This window comes from Amphiprion ocellaris, chromosome 14 (genome assembly GCF_022539595.1).
Source record: "Amphiprion ocellaris isolate individual 3 ecotype Okinawa chromosome 14, ASM2253959v1, whole genome shotgun sequence".
NCBI classification, from domain to species: Eukaryota; Metazoa; Chordata; class Actinopteri; family Pomacentridae; genus Amphiprion; species Amphiprion ocellaris.
Window position 1 is genome coordinate 26,650,554 of NC_072779.1, and position 27,980 is coordinate 26,678,533.

The window sequence follows — 27,980 nt, forward strand, 5'->3', positions numbered from 1 at the left end:
CATTGGATTGCTCTCTAACCTTGTGCAGCCTCAGGATGTCTCTTCCTAGCAGCAGAAGGATCTGTGCATTTGGATCCACAGGATGAATCTTGTGTGAGAGCGCCTTCAAATGTGGGTGGTGTTGGGCAACTTCAGGTGAAGGTATTTCTGAGCGATCCTCTGGGATCATGTCACATTCTAGCATAGAAGGCAGCGGGACTTTAACTTGACCATCAATGGACTCAATAGTAAAGTTTTTAGCTTTTCTCCCATTTACTTCCATGACGCCTGAACATGTCTTCAAAGTATACATCTCGGTGCTTTCATTTACTCTGAAGATTTCAAAAAAGTCTGAGCGAGCAAGTGACTGATTACTCTGTTCATCCATGACCGCATACAAGTTTATCGCCTTCTCTCTTTGTCCTGTTGGATAAACTTTAGCGAGACATATCTTCGCACAGGACCTAGGACTACGCTGTTTCCCACATACCTCAGTGCACATTGTAGTAGCAGAGACGGGTGGTAGACTTGATTCAGGCTCCCCGCCGTGCTGTTCCACATCTGCCGGTGGTTTGAAGTCGGATGAAGGAGGTCCTGGATGCAGAGCTGTATTGTGCCTTTCACTCTGACATTCTTTGCATGTGACTTTGATAGGACAGTTTTTAGCTTGGTGTTTACTTGATGCACAGCACTTGAAGCATATCTTTTTTTCCTTCAAATATGATTTTCTCTCTTCAAGAGGCTTGCTGCGAAAGCTGCGACATTTTCTGAGAGGATGTGGCTTCTTATGCAGAGGACATTCCTTGTCCGGTTCTTCACTTGCTTCTGTTAAGTCAGTACCTTGTGCTATTTTAGTCTTTTTCACTGATATCATTGGGCGAGTACTGCTTTTAACTGGTTTGTCATACTTGGGCTGAGTTGCTGATAGAAAAAGGAAGCTAGGGTCATTTCTTATGCGTGCCTGCTCTTGCACAAATCTTGAGAAGATAGAAAAGGGTGGGAATGTCGCACTATGATCTACCTTGTATTTATATGCATGCGAGATCCACTTCTCTTGTAAAGAATATGGCAACTTCTCTATTATAGAATTAACTCCCCGAGCTGTATCTAGGAAGGCTAGCCCTGGAGAATAGCCCTCTGACTTTGCTAGTTCAAGTTCTAGTAAGAGGTCCCCTAACTCTATCAATTTAGTATTGTCTCTGGAGGTAATTCTAGGAAAGTCCTCAATCTTCTTAAAGAGGGCGTGTTCGATTACCTCAGGTGCACCGTACGTTTCTTCCAGGCGCTGCCACACCATGTCGAGAGCAGCAGGTGTGTTGTTGATTAGAGCCGCACTGATTCTCTTTGCTTGTTCAGTTGACTTTGGCCCAAGCCACTTCATCAGGAGGTCTAGCTGTTCTTTGGATGACAGGGCTAACTCTGCAGTGACGTTTAGAAAGGATGCTTTCCAGCCACGATAATTTTGTGCATTGTCATCAAATTTCTGCATAGTGCCTGTAATAAGTTCACGTCTCATTAGATACTTGGCTACATCACTCACGTTTGATGTCAGCTGAGCGCTGGGAGGACATGAACTAGATGGCTGATGCTGGTAGTTTGCAGTTGGGTACGTAGTGCGAGGATTGGGGGTTGATACAAGGTTGTAAGAGAGGGGATTTTGTTGCTCCAGTGTTTGCTGGGGTTGAAGATTTGTAGTTTCTGCTTGGTAGAAAGGGTTTGTGCTTGATATTGGAGGCTGTGTTGATGCTTGGTTGTCTAGCTGGAAGATTTGACTATCAATGTAGTTTTGAACCTTTTGCCTGGAGTCCACTGAGCTGTTGGAAGAAGGCTCTTGGCAGAGTGGTTGCAAATCTTCATATTGAACCGCTGCCTCTAGGATGTTTGCTTCCGCCGCTGCAGCTGCTGCTTCTTTCCTTACCTTTAATATGTGCAGTTGAGCTTGTATATGAGCTTGTTGCTTTATGGCTTCAGCTTCCTCTTCCGCATAGGCCAACTGCGCTTGTGCAGCCCCAGCTTTGGCTCTCGCTTTGAGTGCTGCAACGCTTGCTGATGACCTCGTGGACCGCTTGGAGGAACCGGAACAACGAGACCTTGTTTCCCATAGCTCTCCTTGACTGTCAGACTGGCGGCTTCTCTGGGGACTTTGAAGACGAGCATCTGATGGCTGCAGCATGATGACTGGGTGGCTGAAGTAACAGCTTCTGGCGCCGTCTGCTGATTATAAGGCTTTTTACTGTTCTGTCCTCACCAGATGTAACGATATCTAGCTACGACAGACAGTGCACATGAGATTTCAGTTGCTCCAAAATCTCTTTATTTTAAACTGTAAAACTGCAACACACAAAAACACAGCAGTCAGAGTGTGAATTACAAATACATGACTTGAACAAAAAGACATCCACACGCCACACCCCACAACAAACCATCATCAGGGCTTCCCCAACTCTGAATTTGTTGACCAATTTAACTATTGGAATTAGCCTGACTAGCATCAGAAAAGTCCGCTAGCTTAAATGCTAAAAAATGCTAACACTTCCAAACTGTCACCATAAAACTTGCATTTACTTAAAATAACTTCTTAAAACTGAAATTTCTGACTTTTAACTTATTTATAGGTTCCTATGTAAGATTGTATTCAATTTAAACTTAAACTTACAGCCTTATGTGGGCCAAGACGATGCGGGAACGACTGCTCTTCGACCATGACAGTTACACTGAACTTCCTGTACTGAGCTTCCTGGAGTGAACATAAAACTCGCCACAAGTGGGCACTGCGAGCCCACACAAAGGAAACTTATCTTTATATTACACTAGTCATCACACTACCAATCATTAAGCGATACCTTTAAAAAAAAGCCAATTTCCCATCTCAGTGGAGTTTACTGATAAAACATAATTTTAAGTTATCAAATGCGAACAGGCTGATGCAAACTGTGTTTCTTTATTTGTTTATCTATTTATTTTTAACCCAAACATCCCTTACAGGAAAATCAGGAATTGTTTTTAGAGTGTTTCAGTACAAGTTTTATCAGCTAAAAGGTGTTAAATTTTATATACGTTAAGTTGAAGAAGAAAAAAGTAGCAGTGCATTGCCATTTATAGAAAGGCACATTTTTAATATCTATTTGCTGCAACGTTGTTTCCTTTTCTTTCAAAGAATAAATAAATAAAATAAAGCTAAATGCATAAGTTTGGCACACAACTGCATTTTATGGTACTAGTGGAAGTTAATCTGGAGCAATTCAGCCACAGTAAGTCCTACAATAGTCATAATAATAGTCATACTTAGGTTGACCTATTAATAATTCACCCCCAGTGGCTTCCCTTAAGGACTTTACCTCCAGGACAAGTTGACATAATGATAGTCTGTGGTGTTGCACAACAGTCCACATATCGTGGCCCAGAGTAGCTGAGCTGAGGGGGACAGCTGACAGACGAGGCGCTTCCTTCAGGAAATACTGGACCATCTGAAGACAACAGCGGAGGGGGAGGACAGGGAGGACAGGGGGGAGGACGCGGGAGTCAGCTGAGGAGAAAGTTCACAGTTTGGTGGACAGACTCTGCTGAATGAAAGCAGCATGGCGGGGAAAGCGGAGAGCCCGCTGCAGGACTCCTCAGAGTCGGACTCTGATCCGGAGGTTGGGCCGTGCCGGGCCGGTCCGTCCTCCGGTCCTCCGCCCCGCAGCCAGGTCATCCACAGCGGACACTTCATGGTGTCTTCGCCGCACAGCGACTCTGCGCCGCGGAGGAGGAAGAGCGGTGGATCCCTGAGATACGACTTTGACACGGTGAACAGGACGTGGTGCCAGACGTATCGGTACGGGCCGCTCAGCTCCGGCAGCCTGAGCATAGACCCCACCCTGACCCGCCTGTTCGAGTGCATGTCCCTGGCCTACAGGTGGGTCCCTGCGGTCCAGTCAGGAGACACAACTGCTGCAGCTGCTCTTTAATGCCAACTATTAATCAGTGCAACCATCTTTCTATCCATATTTATCCAGTGTAGTTCCTTTACATCTGCCCCAAATCTGAGTGCCTTATTTTGAGCTGACCTGCAGTTCAACAAGAATAATCCTCACAGTGCATTTTTCTTTGTCTAAACAGTCATCTAAGTGTTAAAAATGCATCCCACTTAGTTGTTATAGCATAGAATTGCTTTGCTCCGCTGTATTTAATGCATGTTTTCTCAGCTGCAAACAACCCACACAGCTGTCAAAAGTTCTTAAAATGTTACATGTTCCAGCAGATTTCCTTTCAACACTGATCATTAGGTTTGTGTGTTTGGTCAGCCTCTTGCACAACAGCCTGGAAAGTCTTCACTCAAAACTGGACTTTGAGTCTAGTTGGCAGGACTGGAAAGATTACAATGTAACTGAGGGAAAGGAGATCAAGTCCTGAAATGATGCCCTAGACATGTTTTTACAGCCAGCCTCTTGTTTATTAGAAGATATCAGATAGCTACAGCTATTATAGATAGAAATATATTACACAGAGAGTTGTATTTAAAAAAAAAAAAAAAAAAAAATTATTTCTTGCTATGTAAATGTTCTTCATGTCGTCATCAAGTTTTTAGGTTTCTGGTTGCAAATTACAAGCGATATGTGTTTGAGGAAATTGTAAGCTGTTTATATGCATTGTCATCGACCTTTGGCCCAAAAAGAACATCATTCCTGCCAGTCATTGTGCCAGTTTTGTATTTTTTTTATAGTTTGATGGTAGTTACAGAGTGAATTCTGAAACAGCGATGGTTGCGAGTAAAACTGACCACTAAATAAGCATTTCCATGAAGAACTGTACAGACGACAATCTTGTAAACTGTATTTATTCATCGAAGTGCTTTATATGTACTGTATCATGTGGAACCTACTGCTCTGCTGCACAGCGTTTGTCATTGTCAGACTGGTGTTAATTGATTCTTCTCCTAATAGGTTTTTCGCTAATTTGCTGTCTTTGCTGTTTGGGAGCAAGTCACATGCAGCCATGTCACTCCATTAAAAGCATGTTGAAAATGATTCTCCTGGCTTCCTAGCAACTCCCTGAGCACTTCACATTAGGAGCCCTCTTCTCAGCACTCAGCAGACAGAGGGATACTGGAAAAAAGAGCAAACAGTCTGGCAGTGTAGTAGGGAATAAGCTGATTGGGTGCTATTAGTCAAAATCAGGACAGGTTTCAACAGGGCTGAGGCAGTGAAGCTACTAATTTTTTTCCCTATTGTTCTTCTAAAGAAAGCTTTCTGCATGTCCGTTCCTCATGTTCCCTTTTTATAGTTTGTAACATAAAGAGTACAAAGAGCAGGGCCTTGAAAGGCTGCAAAAATAAAATAATATTACATTTATTTTCACAGATGTTGAGACAGATATGAGTCAATTTTAGTGGACTTTTTTTCATTTCTTTTCTGCTTAAATTTTTTTAATGTGATTTTTGCTGCAACCTAAGCCAAACAAGCATGTTCTTTTACATCCTGGCAATATGATTTGTAGGCTAGCAACACAGTGCTTCATCTATAATGGTATTTACTGATATATTATCAGAAATGACAGCTCCTTTGATCGGGATGCTACATTTTGCAATATTGCAATTTTGATAATATTTCAATTAATTGTTCAACTCTACTTTGAACATTTCAGATTTTCCATTAAAGGCTTTTTTTGGTCTTTTTTCTTGCAGTGGTAAGATAGTCTCTCCCAAATGGAAGTCTTTTAAGGGTCTGCGGTTGCTATGGAGGGATAAGATCCGTCTCAATAATGCGATCTGGAGAGCTTGGTTCATTCAGTGTGAGTGCACCACTCTTAACTCCACTCATTGCTGCTGCTACCTACAGGGCTGAAGCTGATGATTATTTTCATTGTCAATTATTGTGTTCATTAAGTTTTCAATTAGTTGTTTGGTACTTGAAATATTAGAAAAGATTAAAAAAAAAAAGTCAGTGTTTCCCAAAGCCCGACATTACTTCCTCAAATGTCTTCATTTGTCCACAATCCAAAGATATTCAGTTTACTGTCATGAAGAAACAAACCAGAAAATTTAGACTGCTAGATTGCTTGAGTCAAAAAATATGTTTGTTTTTTTTCTTAGGAAATAATCGATAGCTACTTGATAATTCATGTAATAGCTGGTACCTACACTGTAACTCCAGCTATGTACATCATCTTTTAGTGTGAGTGACCGAGTATAAATGAGCAGTTGAAATAATAATCCACATTTCTTCCTGCAAACACTAAAGCAGCAGGAAAATGTCCACAGCAGCTGTAAATGTGCTGATTCTGTTGCTCTGTGTCTGCTGTGCTCAGATGTGGAGAAGAGGAAGAACCCAGTGTGTGGGTTTATCTCTCCACTGGAAGGCTCAGAGGCAGATGCACATCGAAAGCCTGAAGTGAGTGATTTAATGAAGTGCTTAAGTACGGGCTAGCATCTTTACCACTGTGTACATTTTACCTGAAAACATTTCTGTTTGATTTTTGGATTGCGTGCTGATTCAAATGGACCTGTGTATGATTTCCTGACTTGCTGTTTCTCTAATGTCTTGTCAACAGGCAATTATATTGGAGGGCAGCTACTGGAAGCGAAGGATTGAGGTGGTGCTCAAAGAGTATCACAAGTGGAGGATTTACTATAAGAAGAGGGTGAGCACTCATCTTTTGCTCACTACATGTTCATTGTGTTTCTGTCTGAAATAGCTCAGTAACTATTGAAATGATAGCTGTGATATTTGGTTCAGACATTCATGGTCCCCAGAGGATAAATCTTAATGACTTTGGTGATCCACTGGCCTGAGTGCCACCACAATGTGAGTGATGTGTGTGGTTTTGAAATGTCACAACTATTACAGAGGTCTACAAACTTTTTAGCCCCTGAACCCCAAAATAATGGTGCCAGAGATTCAGGACCTCCACTGGGTGAAGCATACAAACACAAGGACAACATGAAAGAACGCAACAGCCTTACAACCATAATATCTATGTACAGTGATTTACTATATGGTGTTGGCAGAATACATCAGTCAAGAGTAATCTCAATGCATAAGTGCTGTAATTAGTAAACTTGGGTGCTTTTCAGACATGAACTCTTTTCAGTGAACCTGACCGTATCTGAACGCTTCGACTTCATGTGTCAATGAGCAGCCTGCTCACTGTTCTGTAAAGGTTTCATCAGCAATCTTCCTAATTAAGATCAAGTAACCTTTCACTTTCAGCACAACACAACTCTGAACTGCATGCCATCATGGTTTTTCCACATTTCAGCACCACTATTGGTCCAAAAACATCACAGAGAGCAAATGTTTATGCCAAAATCACAAACACTTACTTTGCTCTAAAATGTATTTGCCTTCCTAAAAATAAAACTTCACTGCAATGAAATCAGAGACTAATACTAATCACTATGAAATAAATGACAGTCGCTGATAATTAAATGTAATTCAGATTTTGACAAAATCTTAACATGAGCTGAGGCTTAGTAAGTTGCTTCCAGCTGTTTGTAGGAGTCTTTCCTCTGACTTTAGTTAAAACCCTCAGCATCAAGCAGTGCCAGTAACGTCATTCATTACTTGATTATAAACAATCCCAACATGGAAACAGGATCTACTGAGATCTAGCAGCAGGTCACATTGTGCATTTTTCTTCACCTCAGACAGGTGAGCCATTTTACACAGTCACAGTTTATCAGCTGCAGTTAAATCATTTATTACATAGTGGCTGTACTCAGCTTGATTCCTGAGCTCCACCAGGCTGTCAGGATTGTGTTATTATGTAATATACATTACTTGATTTTCTATCCAGTCTCATGTGATTGACAAATATCATATGAGTGTTATGACTGTCTCAGACTTTAGTAGAAATGTCTAAATGATACAGAGAGGATCACTACCAGAAAAGAGACCTAAGTCTGAATGACAAAATGGCATCGCTTTAACTGATGGATGATGTAGCCCTGTTACGTATCCCTTTTCTGAAAAGGGCTGTATGGTATTGAGGAGCAGCAAGTTCACATTTTTTTCTTTTGTAACAATTATAGTTAAAATGGGCTATTTTAGATAGATTTAAAATGTTTCTTGACTTTTGGAAATCATGTTGCGAACCCTGTTGGTGTTTCATTAGGTCCTGACCCTCACTTTGAGAACCATTTTCATATTTCCTATTTGGTGACCGTTGGGAGAATAACTTTGGTGAATTCCAACTCTATGTTTCCATATGGGCTGCACTTTATGTTTAGTGCTAATTAGCAAATGTTGCTATGCTAAAACATGGGACTCAAACGGTAAACAGTGCTGCATACATGACTCTTGACTCCCAATCAAACTGCTCACTGTTTCTCTTATTTTCTTTAACAGCTTCAGAAAAAGAAGGATGATATTCTGTCAATGCTGCAAGAGGTATGTAAAGTCCCGTTATTGTTATTAGAATGTGTTTATCTGTTATTTGTGGAAACACATTAAGGTAAACAAATGTTGACTGTGACCTTTAGCGGCTGAAATTGACCCACTGATCCAGCCTACATGGTGTGTGTTGATGACATGCTAGCATTTTCTACTTTTGAATGCAACTAGAGTTAACATATGATCATTAAAGTCATCCAAGTATCCTTATTTAGCATGTGGAATTAGCCTCCCTCAATTAACTGGAGAATAAAAGAGAGCAGAAAATCATTGAAATAGGCAACAGCTTCCGCCATTCATCACATTTGGCATTTGTAGACAATTGACACACACTGATTGTCAGGGGTGACAATACCTCTAACACCCCTTCATGTTTTTTTTTATATCTCCATTCAAGCAAAATAGCTGCAAAGTTTAATGTCATTTAATCAAATCTGACCTACTTCCAGCAGTGCTTTGTAAAAGCCGAGCTGCAGAGGAACACTGGGTCAGAGTGACGCAAAGAGTGGCAGAAACAAGCAAACAAAGGTTTGGAGGTAAAGAGGAGAGTGAGCAGGCAGTGAGAGGGAGGGACTGTGGGGAAGCACCTCATTCACTCAGTGAGTGATGCAGCAGTCCACAAGATGAGCCCCGCTTTATATTTGTTTACATTCTGTAAAATGAGGTTTGCCATGTTCACAAATAGTTTCTGTTTGTAGGATTACTTTCATTTAGACAATGGTGGAATCAATAGTCAAATACTTTAAGTAAAAGTACAAATACGCCAAACTAAAAGTACTCCTGCTTGAAAAATACTACTTAAATAAAAGTACCTAAGTATTAGTAGCAAAATGTAGTTCATCCCCTGAACACCAAAACCCGCCAGTGTGTTTGAAAATCATGTTACCTTGATCACGCCATTTATCAGAGCAGGAAACTGTAAAAACAGAAAGAATCATTGAATTTTCAACTTTCTGGTGGTCCATGAACGTATCAAGTGGTGTGCTGTTTCATCAGGAAAATTTATTAGATGTCAGCTTAAAATCGTGATATTACATCAAAAATGCTTTATTCTATGTCACACCCAAAATACTGTCAAAAATAAACCCACTGGTAACCATTAATCATGCAACAAAAAAATGCAAAAATTAAAAAATATCTTTTATTTATTAGTGTTGGTAACACCAATGGACACTTGGAAAAATGTTGGACATATTGATTTCAGTTTTCAAATTCTGTAAAACAAATGTGTCCTTTGGACTGATATGTTCTTATATATGTTCTCATTAGATTATTGATAGTAAAGCCTCAGTGTGTGAGCAGCCTTTTACTATTGCAGCTGCTGCAGGTGGAGCTAGTTTACTGTACTTTATATAAAATTTTATCATAAATGAAAGTGTACACTCGGATCTCAAATTTATGGATGTTTCATTGCTAACAAAATGTAAACATGGAGCCTAAAATATTCAGCCCACAGAGTAACTCGTTATATGTGGTGTGGACTGGGACAGGAATACCTCAGAACCTGTAATTCAGTGATAGATGTCAATGCATCATGTGGCACACAGCAAAACATCGCTTGTAATTGTTATTTCAACTGACTTCATTTTCTAAAATGTTAGCAAATGTAAAACAGATACCACGTTGCTGCCAATGGTGATGTTATATTTCCTACTTTCTGTAAAAGTTCACATCTGTTCACAAAAAAAAAAGTTCCTTTCATGTTCCAGTTCAGATTTATTTAGTTAAATGTGACTATATATATATACATATATATATATATATATATTCATTACTTCATATGAATTCATATTAGAAATTTAAGTGGGACTTACTGTATTTGTACCCTCTAAGTACCGTATTCTTTTTAGTTTTTTTACACCCATCACATCTCTGCTTATGACTCATTTCACATTATGGTAAATTTAAAGCCATGTTCCACCAGTTTGCAGAAATCCCCTGAAAAAGTACCAAGAATGAGAGATGCGAAAGTGCTCGTATGCATGGATCATTTTTTCTCTCACCTACGCAACAGCAGTTTACGTTGGCAGGAACCTCAGGTCTGTTTGTACGCACGTGCAAGCAAACAGAATTAGGTCAGGGACAAAAGGCTGCCACTGTTATTGAAATTGTGAGACATCAAAATAAAGAAATGAACAAAGCCGATGTTGATGACTTGTAAGGGGCTAGTGTTTTTGAACAATATGTCAAGACTGCACAGTTTCCGGCTCAATCTGGGCTTCTGTATAAATGTGGCTTCAGATTTACGAGTCGAGGGTAAAGACGAAGGAGGAGATCAGGCTGAAGCAGAGCCTCCCAAACGGAGGGAAAAGGCCAGTACTGGAGCTTATTTTTTTGTGACTGTTCTTTTTGCTAGGGTTCAAAGAGAGAATTGGAAAATTTAGCTGTAACTTGTTTCTGGCTAACTAGAGCAGATGCAGTTACTGTATGTGTGTAATTTACATGAAATCTTTTGCTATTTTTATATTGGCATTTGAGAGGAGTTGATTTTTGAAGATAAGCACATCCACTAATTTTACCCAAAAACTAACAAATCAGTCTTTTTTTATTGAAACAAATGTGTTCTACACCTTCTGTAGAACAGATGAAGAGAAGCAAATGCCACTAATGCATCACTTTGCTTTAGGCCTGTTCAGTCCTTTCTGTAGGGAGCCCTCTAATGGAAAGATGGAGGATTAACTTCATAAAGCCTGTACGCGTTTTAATTTGTTGCTGATGTACTCCAGGGTCAGATCTGCCAGGCCAAACGTTCCAATCAGATCCACCAGGAGCCTGAAGCTGCCCCGGTGGAGGCCCACATGTTTGACCTGGACTGCCTTCTGTCTGACATCTCCGACACCCTGTTCACCATGACGCAGAAACCATGTGCCTGGGCAAGTGACCGACACAACAGTAAGTAATTCCCACTTTGAAAATGACTTTCAGCTGTGGCTTTTGACTCAAATTTAGCAAATGATGAATAATTTGTTTTGATTGCTCATCATCTGGTTGAAAATAGCATTCTGTGTTCACTTTATTTCCTATTTTAACTCTGTTCAGTGAGTTCTTGGAGCGGTTATTGCTAGCCCATTGTCATCTCTGGAGACAGAACATACAAAATCAACTGCATATATGTATATAATATAGTGATGTGAAAGTTTAGACCTTAAACTTTATGTGTTAAAGCGCCTGAAAACTTGTTTCTCAGTTAGTGTCTTGCTATGAATGAAAATTGCTTACGGTAATCAAAAAACACCTTTGTTACGGAGCAAGCTGGAGAACCCAGGCGCAGACACAGAGAGACTGGCAAACAGGTGAATAATGGAAAGAGTTTTATTTAATAAGATAACTAAACTAGTACATAAATGGAAAGCTGAACTGGGGAAACAAAACTAAACGTAACTATTCCAAACCCAACAAACAAACACTACGAATACAGAAACGGAAGTCAACCAATACTAAACTGGATTAACAAAACTAAATTAAGGAGGGATACTCACAAGACAGGGGAATTGATAACAGAGGGGAAAACAGGTTGGGGAAATCCAGGAGCAGGCAGGAGATAAGACTGATACCATGGGCTGGTGGAAATCCGGAAGATCAACAAAGTCCAAATGGGGGAAAGGAGTCCAGAAGTAGGGAAGCAGAGTCCATGAGGGAGCAGAGTGTGTGAAGGCATGTGAGTCGTTATGGGAAGCCGAGTCAGGAGGAAAGCAGGTATCCAGTAGTTTATGGTCCAACAGGGAATGAGTGACTGAGCAGAGTTTAAATAGTGAGCAGGTGATATTGAGGGCAGGTCAGCTGATTACTGCAATGTGAGTCACCTGCAGTAATCAGCTGAGTGCAGGCAGGTGAAGCAGGGAGAGACAGAGACACAAGGACGAGAGAGACAAGAGGGAGAGAGATGACAGACAGAGGGAGCCAAAGGGACAGGTCAAAACAGAAACAGATCAGGAACCAAGGGAGAAAGGAGGAAAAAGAGGAAGAAGGGGGAAGAAGGGCAGGGGCTAGAGCAGGATCATAACAACCTTTTTTTCACGAGATTGACTTTTCCTTCTAACTTTTGAATTAATGAATGAATGTTTTTATTTCAGACATGTGAGAAAAAAAGCCACAAAAGCAAATTAAAATATTCAAAACAACAACAAAACAAAATCAAACAAACAAAACAAAGGAAAGCAAAAAATAACCCAACATATGCGAAAAAGAGAGGGCTGCACAGTGGCGTAGTGGTTAGCACTTTCGCCTTGCAGCTAGAAGATCCCTGGTTCACGTCCCGGCTTTCCCGGGATCTTTCTGCATGGAGTTTGCATGTTCTCCCTGTGCATGCGTGGGTTTTCTCCGGGTACTCCGGCTTCCTCCCACAGTCCAAAAATATGCTGAGGTTAATTGATTACTCTAAAATTGCCCGTAGGTGTGAATGTGTGAGTGATTGTTTGTCTATATATGTAGCCCTGCGACAGACTGGCTACCTGTCCAGGGTGTCCCCTGCCCGAGTCAGCTGGGATAGGCTCCAGCCCCCCCCCGCGACCCTAGTGAGGAATAAGCGGTGTATAGATAATGGATGGATGCGAAAAAGAGTAGGACGAAGTATAAGCTTATTTCCTCCTACCCCTTTTCCATCTCCACCATCAGTCACTCAGTACCCCACTCCCATAGTTATTTATGTACATATTTACAAACAACATAGAAAATAAATAATATAAATAAACAAATATTAATAATCAGTGATATACCCATGCCAAACTTTAAACATGGTCATCAGTTATTTAGTTGAGTATTTTTGAAAAAGATGGACGTTCTGGAAAATGTGCTTATTGTCATGCTGAGCGCTAGACAAGAAGATGACACAACTCTCTTAATTGTCTGTGTTCAACATAAGCCAGCATGCAACAGATGTTTAGCTTAGTTTAGCATTAAAACTGAAAACAGTGGGACCTGGTTACTGCCTAAAAGTAATTTTTTTTAAAAAGTAGTTTAATAGCATCCTTTATAGCTTAACTAAGGTTCAGGATTATTCAGTGCAGTTCATTTCTGGAATTTCCACTGATTGTCGCGTAACCTCACAAAGGACTTTTGATTAAGTTTTAGACATTTTGACCAAAAATTGGTTGTTTCTGAACCTAAAATATTTGTTCCCAGTGAAAAGCAGATGCCAGCCAGATCCGAAGGGGAAAACAAATGAGCAAAATGAGCAAGTGTGTTGTTTTTCCAAGGAAACACAACTTTAAGTGTCATGGCCAGGGGACTACAGATGAAAACTAGCCTTCCGGCTAATTCTGGCTTTTTTTTAAACATGTGTGATCATGTGTTGTTGATCATGATCATGTGAAATTGTGCTGTCCCCTTTCAAATAAACTAAATTGAATTGAAAATTGAAATATGGGTATCTACTGTCTCCATCTTGGCAGTAACAGACACATTCTCACTCCTGACTAATCCAAAAATAAGCAAAAAGGTGGAGCGTGAGTGGAACAGGGAATTGGGACTGCAAACATCTTTGGGCCATGGACTGTCCATGCACTTAATTATGCATAGCCTTCATACAATTTAATCAGGTGACTTATGTAAAAAGGCCCACCCTGTACAGTTGTGAACAGGGACAATACAAAGACCCACACATTTTACTGTGCCAGGCTGTAAACGTGTTTATTTCTGCTGTAAAGCTGGACATTTTACCATTAGTGTCTATGACGGCTTACTCTCTTTTGGAGCCAGTCTCAAGTGAAAATTCAAGGGACTTCACTTGTTTTACTCTTCTGTATTAGTTTCAGTGGTAGAGTTTTGCCTTTTTGTATGAAATCAGCAAGATATAAAATGTTGATTAATGATTTCAAGAGGTGTTGGTGGGTAGACTTGCTTTCAGACAGAGCCAAGCTATCTGTTTCTCCCTGTTTCTAGTCTTAATGCTAAGCTAAGTTAGCAGCTACCAACTCTAGCCTTATGTTGACAGACACGAAACTTTCTGCAAGAAAGAAAACAAGCATATTATGTTAAAATGTTCTTCTAATATTATATAAAAATACTAGAATTTTCTGGCCTCTGCCACATTTTTGAGACTTGGTGCTGCTGATGGTCACATGTATCAGCAGTTCAACCAGTGAAACTCACCCTACAAATCAGGAAATTCCTTATGATGTAAGATGACCTTCCTAAAAAACACACAATAAGACAGAGTCTCTCTCATGTCTGATATTATGTTCTTCCTCCTCAGCATACACCTGCAATGCTGATATTATTCAGCCTGGTCTGACTCCTCTGCAGCCCAACCTGGATGATTTCATGGACATACCAGGTATTCGTCTGTCTGTCTGTCTGTCTGTCTGTCTGTCTGTCTGACTGTCTGCCTGCTTGCCAGTCTGCTTGCCTGTCTGTCTGTCCGTCTAGGAATAGACAGCAGATATTCATCCAAATACTAGTTAATTAGTCACTGACAGTGTCATTACAAAAAACATTTTCATGATAACAGCTAAAAATGTCTGGACTCAAAGCGTGTAATTAGAGGTATCACAGTTTTTATGTCATCAGATTTGTAGCCTGACTGTCAGTTTCTCTATTTCTGACAAACCATAATTTTAGGTTCTCATCCTGCTTGACACACTGTCAAAAAGTCCAAATAAAATGTGAATAAGAGCCTAAACCTGAAATCAAATTGAGGTACTCAATGCAGACTTTGTTTATAATGCTTTTTTTTTTGTACATTTGTGTCGCATAATTAGTTCTTGAGTGACACTCAGGGACCTCAGAGGTTACAGAGTGGTCAAAGGCAGGGTTGAGCTGTGAGCACTAGAATAGGGAAGTGGAACAGGATATGTTTAACCGCTATTGCTGGCTTTGGCACCACCTATTTTCCAAATGTAGAAAATAAAGAAAGTGATGGGCTGAGATATGTGAAATATGATGATGGTTCCTCCAAAAATTAGTGCTAAATGTTCAGCTATAGTCAATATTTCTTTAACAGTGTGGAATGTGAAAGGGGTCGCTTGCTGTGACAAACCCACAGAGAAATATCACCCAGATCTGCAGTTCCCTCATTATGCTCCCTTGTTGATGAGCACATGGGCACATACAGTAGGGACACCACAGATGTGTGTTTGTCTTCTAGTCAACTCGGAGTCTGCTGGCAGGACTCCATTCCATCCATGCACAGTAGTTCAGCTCATACATATTCCACACATGCATATATATATATATATATATATATATATATATATATATATATATATATATATATATATATATATATATATATATATATATGCATATATATATGCATATATATATATATATATATATATATTCTGCTCTTGTAAATGTTGGGCATTTACAAAGAGGTTCATGTGGACTCTCATGAATTTGGACTGATGGCAAACTTTATGTCATGTGAACTCTAGGGAACCTTCACACACACACTGCTGCTTTAGGCTGCACACAAACATGCAGCAGATCCTTGCTTACTTAGTCAAGTTCACAGTTTTGATTATGCTCCCTTGCAGACACAGACAGTTGCGGACATCCCAGACGTGTAGTTGATATTTTTATATTACCTTATAGTCTGCTTGACGTACGCTGCTCCAAACATGCATCATAGATTGGCATCTGCATATTTTGAATACATACACGACTGTCCTTTTAGTGTAGCTGCCTGCAGTGGAGACATAAATTTTGGGCTGCCAATGTCAATAAAGGGGCCTGTGCTGACTCCAGTGGGTTTTGGCAGATGACAAAATTCACGTGACATGAACAACCTGATGTACTCGTAGATAATACTGGCCTGAGCTTTGCTGAACTGTTTTGTTTTGTTTTCTGTGTTTGGTTTTTTGGCTCAACTTTTTGGTTCACTGTCACCACTCTCATGTTTTTTGCTACAGAAAGTAAATTCCGAGTGTACACTACCTACTCAGCACCAAACAATAGACAAAGTTAGCAACTGTGTTTTACGTTGGTGGAGACCAAAAAACAGAGATCAGAAGAAATTAATATTGCATTCATATTCACCAGATGGACATAAACATGACTCCAAATGAATTTCAGTGTTACTTTGTTTCTGTTTAATGTGAGAATATGCAACTATTGGCTAACTCATCAACTTTAAAAATTATAACATCATTTCATTTGTTAACAGGTTGCATCAGCAGCCTCAAGTAGAAAAAACATAGTTAAGGCTAAATGCCTTAGTGAACTATGATATAATGTTTCACACAGAAGTTGAGAGATCAAATGTGAGTAAGATTTGATCCAACATTATTCATTTTCTGATACTGACTACTGAGTCCTTTTTCAAGTGAATTTTTATTGATACATCCCTTAGGGTGTGATAGACTAGTAAAGGTTCTAATGCTCTGGCTGGCCCCGTGAGAGCCAACAGCTTTTGATAGCAAATGGCTCTCTTGCGACAAGAGAGCAGAAAAGCTTCAGGCAGAAGAGGAGAAGCACACTGAAATTTAGTTCCTTGCTCAGGGGCACAATGACTGTGTTTTTTTGGCCTTTGTGTTACTTTCAGTGGAGCAGTCCAGCAGTCCTGTGGCTACAAGTCAGCCGTTGTAATCGACAGGCAACCTGCTGCCCATTTATGTAATGTGTGTGTGTGTGTGCACGCACGCGTGCACATGCGTGCATGCATGCGTGTGTGTGCATGCGTGCATGCATGTGTGCCTGTGTTTGTTCTCAGCTGTCTGCCTCACTTTTGGTCACAAGGTCCAGAGAGCTAAAGATTGTCAGAGTAACACGGCCGTGAGATTAATTCATGCATAGTTGCCTCTGTGCTTCTACTAAATGGACATACAGCATAATGCCAGATGTTTCTTTTTTCTGAGATGAAAACACAAACATTCTGGTATGTATTTTCAGCACGAGATATCATGCTGAACACATAAATGCTAATGACAGCCAACAGTGGCCAGCGATTTGCAATATTTGTCTGCTCAAAAGTATGTGACCTGGCAGATACAAAGCACACACCTTTAGTGACCAACACATACAGAGACCTTAACATTGTTTGATGTTATGGCTCTGTGTTCTTATTCTCTGTTTGTATTTTTGACACTCAGCCACGTGTGTAATACTGAGCAGCAGACTGACAGGAAAAATTCCTCTGATGTGATGTGACATCACTGAAGGTAGCAAAAAGGGGCATCATTTAAATGTCAGCTAATTAAAAGTTCAACTTTTCATCTAGATTAAGTTTAACACCAAAAAGTCATCAGTAGCCTCTAGATCTAATTTTGAGGAACTTTTTTCTTCACATTTCTACTAGAATTTAGCTGTCTAACATCAAATGTTTGTAATAACTACATAGACTCAACACTTCAGTCAGGCCAGATACATCTGGAGGTGACTACACAGTAGATTATCTCCTACCTGAATAAACAACAATGTAATATGCACTGACCAGCCACAACATTAGAACCATGGGACCTCTTGGGGGGTCAATGTGGTGTCAGAACTGTAAAGTGGAAAGCTTTGGGACCTGTGGCCGTCATGGATCCTGCAGATGCTTGATTAGATTGAGATCCAGGCTGCTTGGAGGCTCAGTCAACTTCTTGGGCTCTTGGTTGTGTTCCTAGTTTCCAGTTTTTGCAATGTGGCCTGGTGCATTGTCTTGCAGGGAGAGTGTGATGTTGAGTTTGCAGTAACGTTTAGGTAGATTGTGTGTGTCAAAGTAGCATCTACATGAATGCCAGGACCCAAGATTTTCCAGAAAAACATTGCATGGTAATTAGGTGACATTGTTATTTCCTTAACCTGTCAGTAGATGTAGTGTTATGAATGGCCAGTATATTCATCTGCATCTTAAGTACAAGGTGTTGCTTTTCTTGATCCGTTTAAGTGTTTTTTATTAAATTGTTTTGCCATAGGTTAATTCGATTTTGTTTGCCAGGTTTTATCTTGTTAAAGAGATTTTTTGGTTAAATGAAAGACAAAATGTGAATTGCTTATTGCAGTCTTGTGTGTGGACCAAGAACGACTGAGAAATCTGTATATTTTGTGCTGTAAATAGTTGATTTTTCAATATATGTCCAAATCAGCTGATGTTATCTTATTCCAGATATACTGGTATCCGATGTCCAATAAGTAACAAGAAATTGCAGCACAGAAATGTCAACATTATGTCTGGGATCATCCAGAAATGTTATCAGCATTACATAGTTTTTCCAGCAGAGAGCACTATCCCACTTGAATGGTGTCATACTGAAAAAAAATCTCAGTTGTCTGTATGGGGATTAGTTCGATTTTTTTTTTTTTTTTTTTTTAAGCAAATACTGTCAGTCAGTGCAGATAACCCCCAAATTTCAATATTGGTATTGTCCTCAAAATGGTAAAATTCTCCCAGTTGTGTCAGTGTTGTGATTAGCAGTCTCTGTGTGTTTTGTCAGATATCTTTATGAACTACCGGGGCCAGCCCACTGACCAGACTGCTTTTGCTGACTGTGGCTATTATGATAGTTTGTCCAGCACAGCGTTTGCTCCAGGTCCCTCCCCTGTGGTGACAGATCCTCAACTGATGATCGACACCCAGCTCGCTCAGGTACTGCTGCTGTTACTGGCTCCTCCTGTTTGTTTTTTTTTGCTGCAGGAACATTTCATCCGCAACTTCTGTTGTGAAATTGACTGAATCTTTCTTTTCCAGCCTAATCTAGCATCCAACAATTTGCCCTCCACATCCAATACCGAGGCAGACCAGACCAGACCTGGCCAGGATTGCAGTGAATACCACACATCCCCCATCATATCAAGAGCTATGCCATATGGACATCAGTCATACCAAGATGCACCTGCTTCTATAGCATTTGCCAGCAGCACCGAGCAGCCGGACCCTGCAAGTGTTCCTTTTTTGTACCCACTACCATGCCACAAATATGGCTACTACACAACACCCAGCATGACCTCCACTGTCATCACTCACACTGCCTCCACCATGGGAGCTCAGGGCTCTGTTCACCAGACTCATGGCTACCCTCATGCGGGGGACACATACTCCCAGACTCCCTGTCACTCTCTCAGTTACTCAGCTGCTGTATCTGACCTGGTCCAAGCAGCCCTGCCCTCTGTCACCACAAGTCACTGCTTCTCAGTCCCAGAGCAGGTGGCTGTTACAGGGGTCAGAGGGAAGCACAAGCAAAAGACAGGAGGACTGAGGCCAACTGGTCCCTGTGCAATGCCATCCAGCCCTCCATCTACTGCCCCTACAGCCACTAGCTGCCTGGCTAAGCTGCTCTCCTCAAGTACCCATGAAAGTGAGTCAGTTCTGACATGTCTTCTGTCTCCTGCTACAGTTGGAACTAGTTAGTGAGACTGTATTTCTGTCCCCCCCCCAAAAAAATGACTGTTTTTTTTTCTTTCAGGAAAGCCAGCATTAGAATTTGATACTGCTTTAGCAACAGCCAAAGGTCAAAGGTCGTCATCTCCCAGCTCCTTGGTGAGCCTTTCCTAAAGTATCACAAGTGTCATTTACTGGCTTGGCACAGCATCTCTGCAACAAACAACTTTATATTTTTTCATTTTCAAAAATTGTTTTAGTCATTCATTCAGCAGCAGCAGCAGGTTTAACCATGAATGTTATCACTGCTATCACTATGCCCTGTGACTACTTAATAGGTACCTGCTATATATCAGAAATACTTCAACACCCATTCAGTGTTTTGTGTATCTTAGCTATCTTTGCCATATCCTTTGCCAATTTGTGCTATAATCTTAAGCATTACCATGTCTTTCATAAAGGAGTTAAAATCTGTAGAGCTGGTAGATTCTTTGTGCTCCTGTGACCTCTGCTGCTGGTCTGATTTAAATTGAAGTTGTCTAAGCAAATTGATTTTATTCATACTTGCAGACACTTATAACTGCATATTATGTGTTATTCAGCAGACAAGCAGCGGCTCACACGTTGGTGCATCTACATCACAGCTGCAGTATGGAGCTGGTTGGCCTGAAGGGATCCCAGCATTGACACCTCTGCCCTGCCTGAGCGCCTCCCTGGGCCACAGCGGAACACATGGCAGCGCCTCCAGAGGCTTGACAGTGTCGGCCCTCCTCGCCCACGGCTCCACACACACCAGCACAACTCTGCTCATCCCCAAGACAGAGAAACTATCACCTGTCCAACTATACAGCACAGACAGAAGCAGCTTAACCGGTAGGCCCTAACTGCTGCACTGCAACATGTCTCACTTATTTAATAAATATACAGTACTGTAGTATGACTCATGGATGTTTACATGCTAAGCCAAGGTTTTAGTGTAGAGACCAAAATGATCCCTGATAGACAGGGATAGACTCTGGGACTCCATGCTAAACTTTAGTATTGAATATATGGAATTTGAGCAGGCATCTCGTAATACACAAGAAGAGTACACAAGAATTTGAAGCAGCTGTTAGAATAAGTAAATTTAAAAAATATATGACATGCAGCTCAATCTGACAGTTTCATGGAAGAGAACATGGATATTTATCAAACAACAACATGATTTAATGAGTGAAGAAGATGTTATACTTCAGTGCATTTCTGTGCACAGGCAGCAAGGGACATTTTGGCTTTGGAAGGATCAAAACCAATTTTTCAATTGGATATGCCTCAACTGCAATACCTACTCAAAACTCATGGGACTGCATGGCAGCTCATGGGCCTGACAGCTACTGAAGAAGAAAGGAAGAACAGAAGAGCCGCCATAATTTGAAAGCGATAATAAAATGGACAGTCAGCGCGTTAGAGTGCACTTTGTGTGTGGAAGATCTGCAAACACGAACAACACAAACACTCTCCACATTCACTTGCCTACACGGACAAGGTCATGCCTTGTCCCGGTCAAGCCCTTCAGTCATAAGAGCACTTGCAGCTGTAAAAACTAGTGTGCAGCAGATGAATGAGATTAAAGATGAACAGCAGTTTTGAAGTTCAGTGTCATGGCTCCAGCTGTCGCCATCTTGGTGGTCCCTGACTTCATCTAACTCCTAGCTCATCGAAAAATGAGCTAAGAGCTCTAAAATTAGAAGAGCAAAAGTGAGTCTTTGGACCATGGACTGTCCTATGACAGCACCCACCTGTCATTTAAAGTGGCCATGCTCGTAATTATGCATAGCTTAAGCCTTAGTACAATTTAAATGACTGAGTTATATAAACATTCATCTTCTGTGCAGTTGTCATGAACATGGAATTCAGCTGTAGAGATTAAAACTGTTGTTTTTTTTGTTTTGTTTTCTAACCTGTAAACATGCTTACTGCTGCTATAAAGTTGGATATTTTAACACGGAGGGTTCTGAGGACTGACTCAGTTTTGGAGCCACTGTCATGTGCCCATTTGAGGTAGTTTTTGGCACATACTTAATTTTTTCTTAATTTTAAAAAATAATCCTTGTTGCATGAACAACAAGGATTTTTTTTTGCTGAATAAATCATTAATCTGCAGCATATAACATAAAATGAAAAAAAGAATAACCAAGTCTGAAAGGTTATTGTTATTGTTATTCGGTTGAGTGCTAAAATTACAAAATGTATTTAAAGGTAATCAGGAAAGCCAAACCTGTAACTGAATAAACCAAATGGTAAGAGTAATGTAATTTTACATCACATTATAATTAGGGCTGGGACCTTAACGCGTTAATTCCGACCAATTAATTATCGCGGACAATAACGCGTTAAAAATAATAACGCAATTAATTGCACCCTCCTCAGTTCCCTCATTTCTGGCACACCGGTAACTCTGATGAACACTCCAGCCCAGTAGGTGGCGGTAATGAACCTAAAGTCTGTTTGTAGCCATGAAGAAGAAGCACAGGAAGTACTGAGTGAAGTCAGGCACGGGTGAACAGTGAAGGAAGACGAGGTTGAGCTTGTTGGGCAGAAAGTTTCCTTTTAAAAATCTTCCCGATGGCAGCTTGGATAAAAGCCTGGTTGTGTGCAAATTGTACAACAAAGAGTTTTCTGATCACTGCGTCACTTCAAGCTGACAGTATCACCTCAATGTAAAACATGTTGCTGTTAGCACCAGAGCTAACGTTAGCTACGAGTCACGTTAACGGCTAACGGTGTAGCCATCCCATAATAGACCACTTTTCTAGACAGTGCTTGAGTTTACAGAAATTCTTAAAATGTTGAATAAAATCGCTATAATTGCACTTAGATTTGCAGTAATCTGTGAATGTAGCAGACAGATGAAAAATGCAAATAGAAATGAAACATTTTTGTTTAAATTTTTACTCCGTCGAGGCTCTGCCTCCTTGGAGGAGGAATAACCTAAACAACAAAAATATCTCTTTTAATAACTTAATTATAAACTTTTTGTTTATAAAAAATTACATAAAAATTAATATTCCTATAAAAAAGAACCATCAAAATTCCACCATTCATCAGACCCAGAAAAGATGAAAACAGAATGAATCTCTGGATTTTCAACTTTCTGAAGCTCTTTGAACTACTTATGCTGATTTTATGTGCCATACAGTGGAAAAAACAACTAAATTCAGGCTTTGTCATCGAAATCACTTTTTTCTATATGTCCCTTTTTTTTAAAAAAAATAATTTTAAATCATAAACACGTATGTCTATTCATTGATTCAACTGTCAACCACAATTTTATTTGAATTGAAAAACTTCACTTATTGTGTCAAATATTGCTATTTGACAAAACTGCAATTAATTGCGATTAATTAATTACAAAGCCTGTAATTAATTAGATTAATTTTTTTAAAATCGCGGCCCACCACTAATTATAATTAAAAAAAATTTAATTAACAATATTATCTGTTTAAACTATATATTTCATGTAATTAGGGTTTAATATATTTTGTCAGTTCTGGAGTTCTATGATTATCACACAGCATATTCAAAAACCTCTGCATTTTTCAACGGCACATCGACACATGGATGATTTGGGATTCTGCTTTATGTTCTCAACAGTTGTGGTTGAATCAAGCAAAACGTTAGGTCTGATACAGCTTAAAGTAGCAGCCGGAATTACACCCATGCATGCCATAGCATGTATGACTAATGTAATGGAACTCAAACTTCATTACTGACCTGAAGAGATTTGAGTGCCTAGAAGACATTTAATTTCCCGCAAATAAAATAAGTAAATGTTATCTTTTATATCTTTGTTTCTTTCAGTCAATTTCCCAGCACATCCAGGCCAAACATCACCACCAAACCCTCTAGACAAAACCTCCAACCCTGAGTCCCCACATTCAGGCTTCTCAGGACATGGAAAAATAGAATCAAGTAAGGTAGGACAAACTTTCTCATTTATTTTACATCTATTTTACATTTATTTTTACATCTCTGATTTTACAAATACTGCAGTCTTTTGAATTTAAATTTAGTGCAGGAAAGGGATTGCTAGCTCAGTATGTGGATGTGGGTGTGGAGTGTGCTGTACATATTTCTGAGCTGTACTGTCTGCAGCAAACAGAGACCAGGAGGATAACTCACATCTCAGCAGAGCAGAAGAGGCGTTTCAACATCAAACTGGGATTTGACACTTTACATGACCTTGTGACAACACTGAGCTCTCAGCCAAGCATAAAGGTACAGTGAAAAGCTGTGCAGCTACATTACAGATAGATGGTGGTGGAGGGGGAGGGTTGGAGCATCAAAGAGTAGCTGAGCTGCTACAGAGTTTAAGTGCTGAACTGTAGTGTTTGACTTGTAAATGCAACCGAGGAAACATCATCAGGTAGAAAGCAACCGCAATAATACTGAAATTTTGTGAATTGTTATGGCATATGACTGACCTGCAGTAATCCCTCTGTCTTCTGGCATAGATCAGCAAAGCCACCACACTGCAGAAGACCGCTGAGTACATTAGTAAGATGCAGCAGGAGAGAGCTCAGCTGCATGAGGAGGCTCAGAGACTCAGAGAGGAGATCCAGCTGCTAAACTCTGCCATCAAGTGAGACCGATAGCTCGACCTCTGCATATGTGTATATGTATACATGTATGTGAGCAGGGATGCGAGTGTATGTACTGGGTGTTATTTTGCCTTAACGTTCTATCGGGGTCATTATAGAATTTAATTTTAAGAACAAGTTCACAGTAATTTGGATTTTGCCCATCAGTACGTGCATTGTTCATAATGTTCCTCTTCTTCTGTTTGCATGAAGATGCTCTCCACTACTGTGTTGATTCAGTATGTCTCTTTATGCAGTGCGTGCCAGCAGCAGCTACCAGCCACCGGCGTTCCCATCACACGGCAGCGCTTTGACCATATGAGGCAGAAGTTCAGAGAGTATGCCCGAACCCAGACTCTGCAAAACTGGAAGTTTTGGATTGTATCCTTCTGAATGTAAATCTGCCAAAGGTTCAATAATGCATCACACAGCCACACACTTTAAAACCTTAATTAAAATTTGACAAGAGTATAATAAGTGTTGAGTAAATGTCCCCACTCTGCTGTGCAGTAGCTGGCTGTAGCATCATCTGGCATCTTCAGACTTTCAAGAAATATCAAATTACCTTTTGTTTTCAACCCCCTATTCTTTGAATCCAAATGAACTAATTACATCAAGCATTACGCCAATCTGGATGGATACTTTGAAAGATGCTATTTTTGTTCAGTTTAGCAGAAAAAATATTCTTAGAGCTGCAGCCTTTTAGTACAATGCATGCTGTAAATTTCTAGACCTGAGCTTTGTGTATATTCAAATTTTAACAATGTAGTTATAGTTCAAGAAACTAAGCACATTATTTGGGGTGTCTCAGAGTAACTATGCAGATAAAATAACTGTGTAGTGCATAAAAAATTATCATATAAATTTAATCCCTAACTCTACCTATTACTGCTGCCTTTATCTTGTAGGCAAGATGAGATGAGATGGCAACTTTTTTATCTTAGTATGTTGCACAAAAACACCTTGAGGATGTTTCCTCTTCATTCATGAAGAGGAAGAGGAAATTGAGGTGTTTTTTTCATTATTCCTGAAGACACTGTGCAATTATCTCACTACAAATGTACTAAATTGAAAACATCTAGTTCACCAAGAGTATTTACTGCATATTTTCTGGCCTCCCTATAGGCAATGACAGTTGAGTTTAGTTTTTTTGGTTAACTGAAATAACCAATACAGAATAACTCCGATGCTTTTCTATATTTTTCTTGTTGTTAACTAATTCCACTAAAATTCCAAAACAAGAGAGACATACATGCTGCAGACAAGTATTATGTATGCTTCCAAAGTCTGATATATCTCAGTCCTCTGTGCTACAGAGCTGCACTGTTGTCCAAAACTATTAAAAACACATTTGGGATCTAGATGGTTGGACAGAGTGACATGTTGCTTTATTACAGTGAAGGTGGGCACTTTTGTTTCCGTCATTTTATGCCCTATCGACTGTACTAGAGCAGTAAATAATCACTGGTGCACCAAATGTATGTTAATCTGAAGCTGAAAATCCACAGCAAATTTACCATTCACTCAAGAAACTACAGGAAGTTGCTGAGACTTTAAAAATGAAGCTACATATTTATGATCTGTTTTTAAAGATTTATGTCTGCAGTAGGAACCAATCAGATGGTTGCCACATGTAAAGTAAGGAGGTCTGACAGTATTATCAAGTCTGTATTGTAGGATTTGTTATTTCTGGGGTTTTGTTGACAATGTTTTTGTGAAATATACAGAATAATACCAACCTCATCCTTTTAACACATCTTTCCTCAACTCAGTGTTAGTTCAGTATCATCATTGAGCCACTGTTTGAGTCCTATAATGGAATGGTGTCCACTGCTAGTGTTGAGGAACTGTGTCGATCCACTCTGTCCTGGCTGGACCAACACTGCTCTCTGCCTGCACTCAGGCCCAGTGAGTCCAGCGTAAATCCATCCATCCGCCCATTATCTATACCAACTAGGAACTAGTCATATTTCACCTACAAATGTTACCATATTTCCTTTGTATCCCTTCAGTGGTTCTGAGTTCACTCCGTCTCCTGAGTACAACCACGGCCATCCTGACGGACCCCAGCTTACTGCCGGAGCAGGCCACGCATGCTGTCACGCAGGGCGACCCCGTTGCTGCCCTGGACCACTCCTTACAGCCCACCGCTCAGCAGTAACATAGACCCCATGTTGAAGAACAGCGGAAAACCATCATAAGGCACAAGAGACTACAAGTCAGAGGAATGATTAATAAAGACTCAGCTCAGAGACTGCTAATAGCGCAGAATCATATTTCCGATAAAACTCTCCAACTGCAAAAAGAATGTATTTTAGTACACTCGAGAATCAGAGGAGATACTGTTATTTGATCAATGCTTAAAAATAAATGTATGGATAGCATAGAGTATAGGGGGCTGCACAGTGGCTTGGCAGTTAGCACTGCAGTCTTGCAGCTACAAGATCCTTGATTTGCATCCCAGCCTGGGCCTGGGATCTTTCTGCATGGAGTTTACACATTCTGCCTGTGCATGTGTGGGTTTTCTATGGGTTTTCTGGCTTCTTCCCACAGTCCAAAAATATGCTGAGGTTAATTCTAAATTGTCCATAGGTGTGAATGCGAGTGTGATTGTTTGTCTCTTTATGTAGCCCTGCGATAGACTGGCGATCTGTCCAGAGTGTCCCTGTCTTCACCCTAAGTCAGCTGGGATACACTCCAGCCCCCCTGTGACCCAAATGAGGATTAAGCGGTATATAGATAATGCATGGATGGACATAGAGTATTTGTAATATAAACTCATTTCTAGGCTTCCAATATTTTTTTCTCTAAAGTTCACATAAAAGCCATGATGTCATTTATCCGTTACATACATGTTCAATTCAATTCAGTTCAATTAAATTTTATTTATAGCGCACCAGTTGCAGTTCAGATTGTCTCAAGACATTTTACAGAACCCATGTGCCTAAACCCCCAGAGCAAGCCCTAAGGTGACAGTGGCAAGAAAAAAACTCCCCTTTAACAGGAAGATACCTTGAGTAGAACCCAGCTCATATGGGAGGACCCATCTACCACTGGCCAGCCAGGTTGAGAGGGACAGAAGAGGTAGAGGAGGTGGTGGTGGTGGTGGTGTCTATAGTACATACATAGGTAATGAGAGAAGGGCTCAATACATCGAGAGAGGTCCACCAGCAGCCTAGGCCTACAGCAATAACTAGGGGCAAGGAACTAAGGAACGTCTGAGAAGAAGTCAGTTGTGCCCCGTACATGTCGACTCCAACTGACCCACTCGGGGTCACCCAAGTCAGCCCTAACTATAAGCTTTGTCAAAAAAGAAGGATTTAAGCCTGACCTTAAAAATAGACAATGGGTGGCTTAGATCATAATGTTTTGATCCAGTCCAACACAAAGAGACAGACACACATGCTCACACATCTACTGCCATTTTAAAATCACCATCTAACCTACCATGCATGTCTTTGGCCTGTGGGAGAAAACCTAGCAAATGTAAACACCACACAGAAAGGCCTCAGCAGACCAGCAGGTACGAGCTTAAAAATGTAGACAACAGTGCCAATCACTGTCCACTGTGCTGCTCCATTATAACTGTGAGAATGACTTCATTTTATACCTATATATTTCTAAAGTAATTTGAAGAAACCACCTGCATTTATTCTCATTTTCTTTGACTTCTCAAGTTATCCTTTCTGTGTGTGATAGTATACACTGAATAAGTGCAATATCTCCTGCTACTACTCACGTTATCTCATGATGTATTGGGTCCTACACACC

General features: G+C 40.3%; 1 protein-coding gene across 3 annotated transcripts; it reads left to right on the top strand.

Moving 5' to 3' along the window:
• Window positions 1–3,374: 3,374 nt before the first annotated feature.
• Window positions 3,375–27,861, top strand: LOC111564926 (carbohydrate-responsive element-binding protein). 3 transcript variants are annotated; one of them, XM_023264803.3, is made up of 17 exons: window positions 3,379–3,877; window positions 5,645–5,751; window positions 6,268–6,350; window positions 6,511–6,600; window positions 8,307–8,348; window positions 11,078–11,243; window positions 14,545–14,625; window positions 18,707–18,858; window positions 18,961–19,567; window positions 19,676–19,749; window positions 20,193–20,463; window positions 23,431–23,546; window positions 23,725–23,847; window positions 24,084–24,211; window positions 24,467–24,590; window positions 25,988–26,117; window positions 26,222–27,861. In XM_023264803.3, the coding sequence occupies exons 1-17, from the start codon at window positions 3,558–3,560 to the stop codon at window positions 26,368–26,370; spliced, it is 2,763 nt and encodes a 920-aa protein (XP_023120571.2). In that variant the 5' UTR covers window positions 3,379–3,557; the 3' UTR covers window positions 26,371–27,861. The 3 variants fall into 3 exon arrangements, 2 of the variants coding, with proteins under 2 accessions (XP_023120571.2, XP_023120572.2); XM_023264804.3 differs by having other exon boundaries at window positions 20,196–20,463; XR_008604010.1 differs by lacking the exons at window positions 25,988–26,117; window positions 26,222–27,861 and having other exon boundaries at window positions 3,375–3,877; window positions 24,084–24,278.
• Window positions 27,862–27,980: the final 119 nt, after the last annotated feature.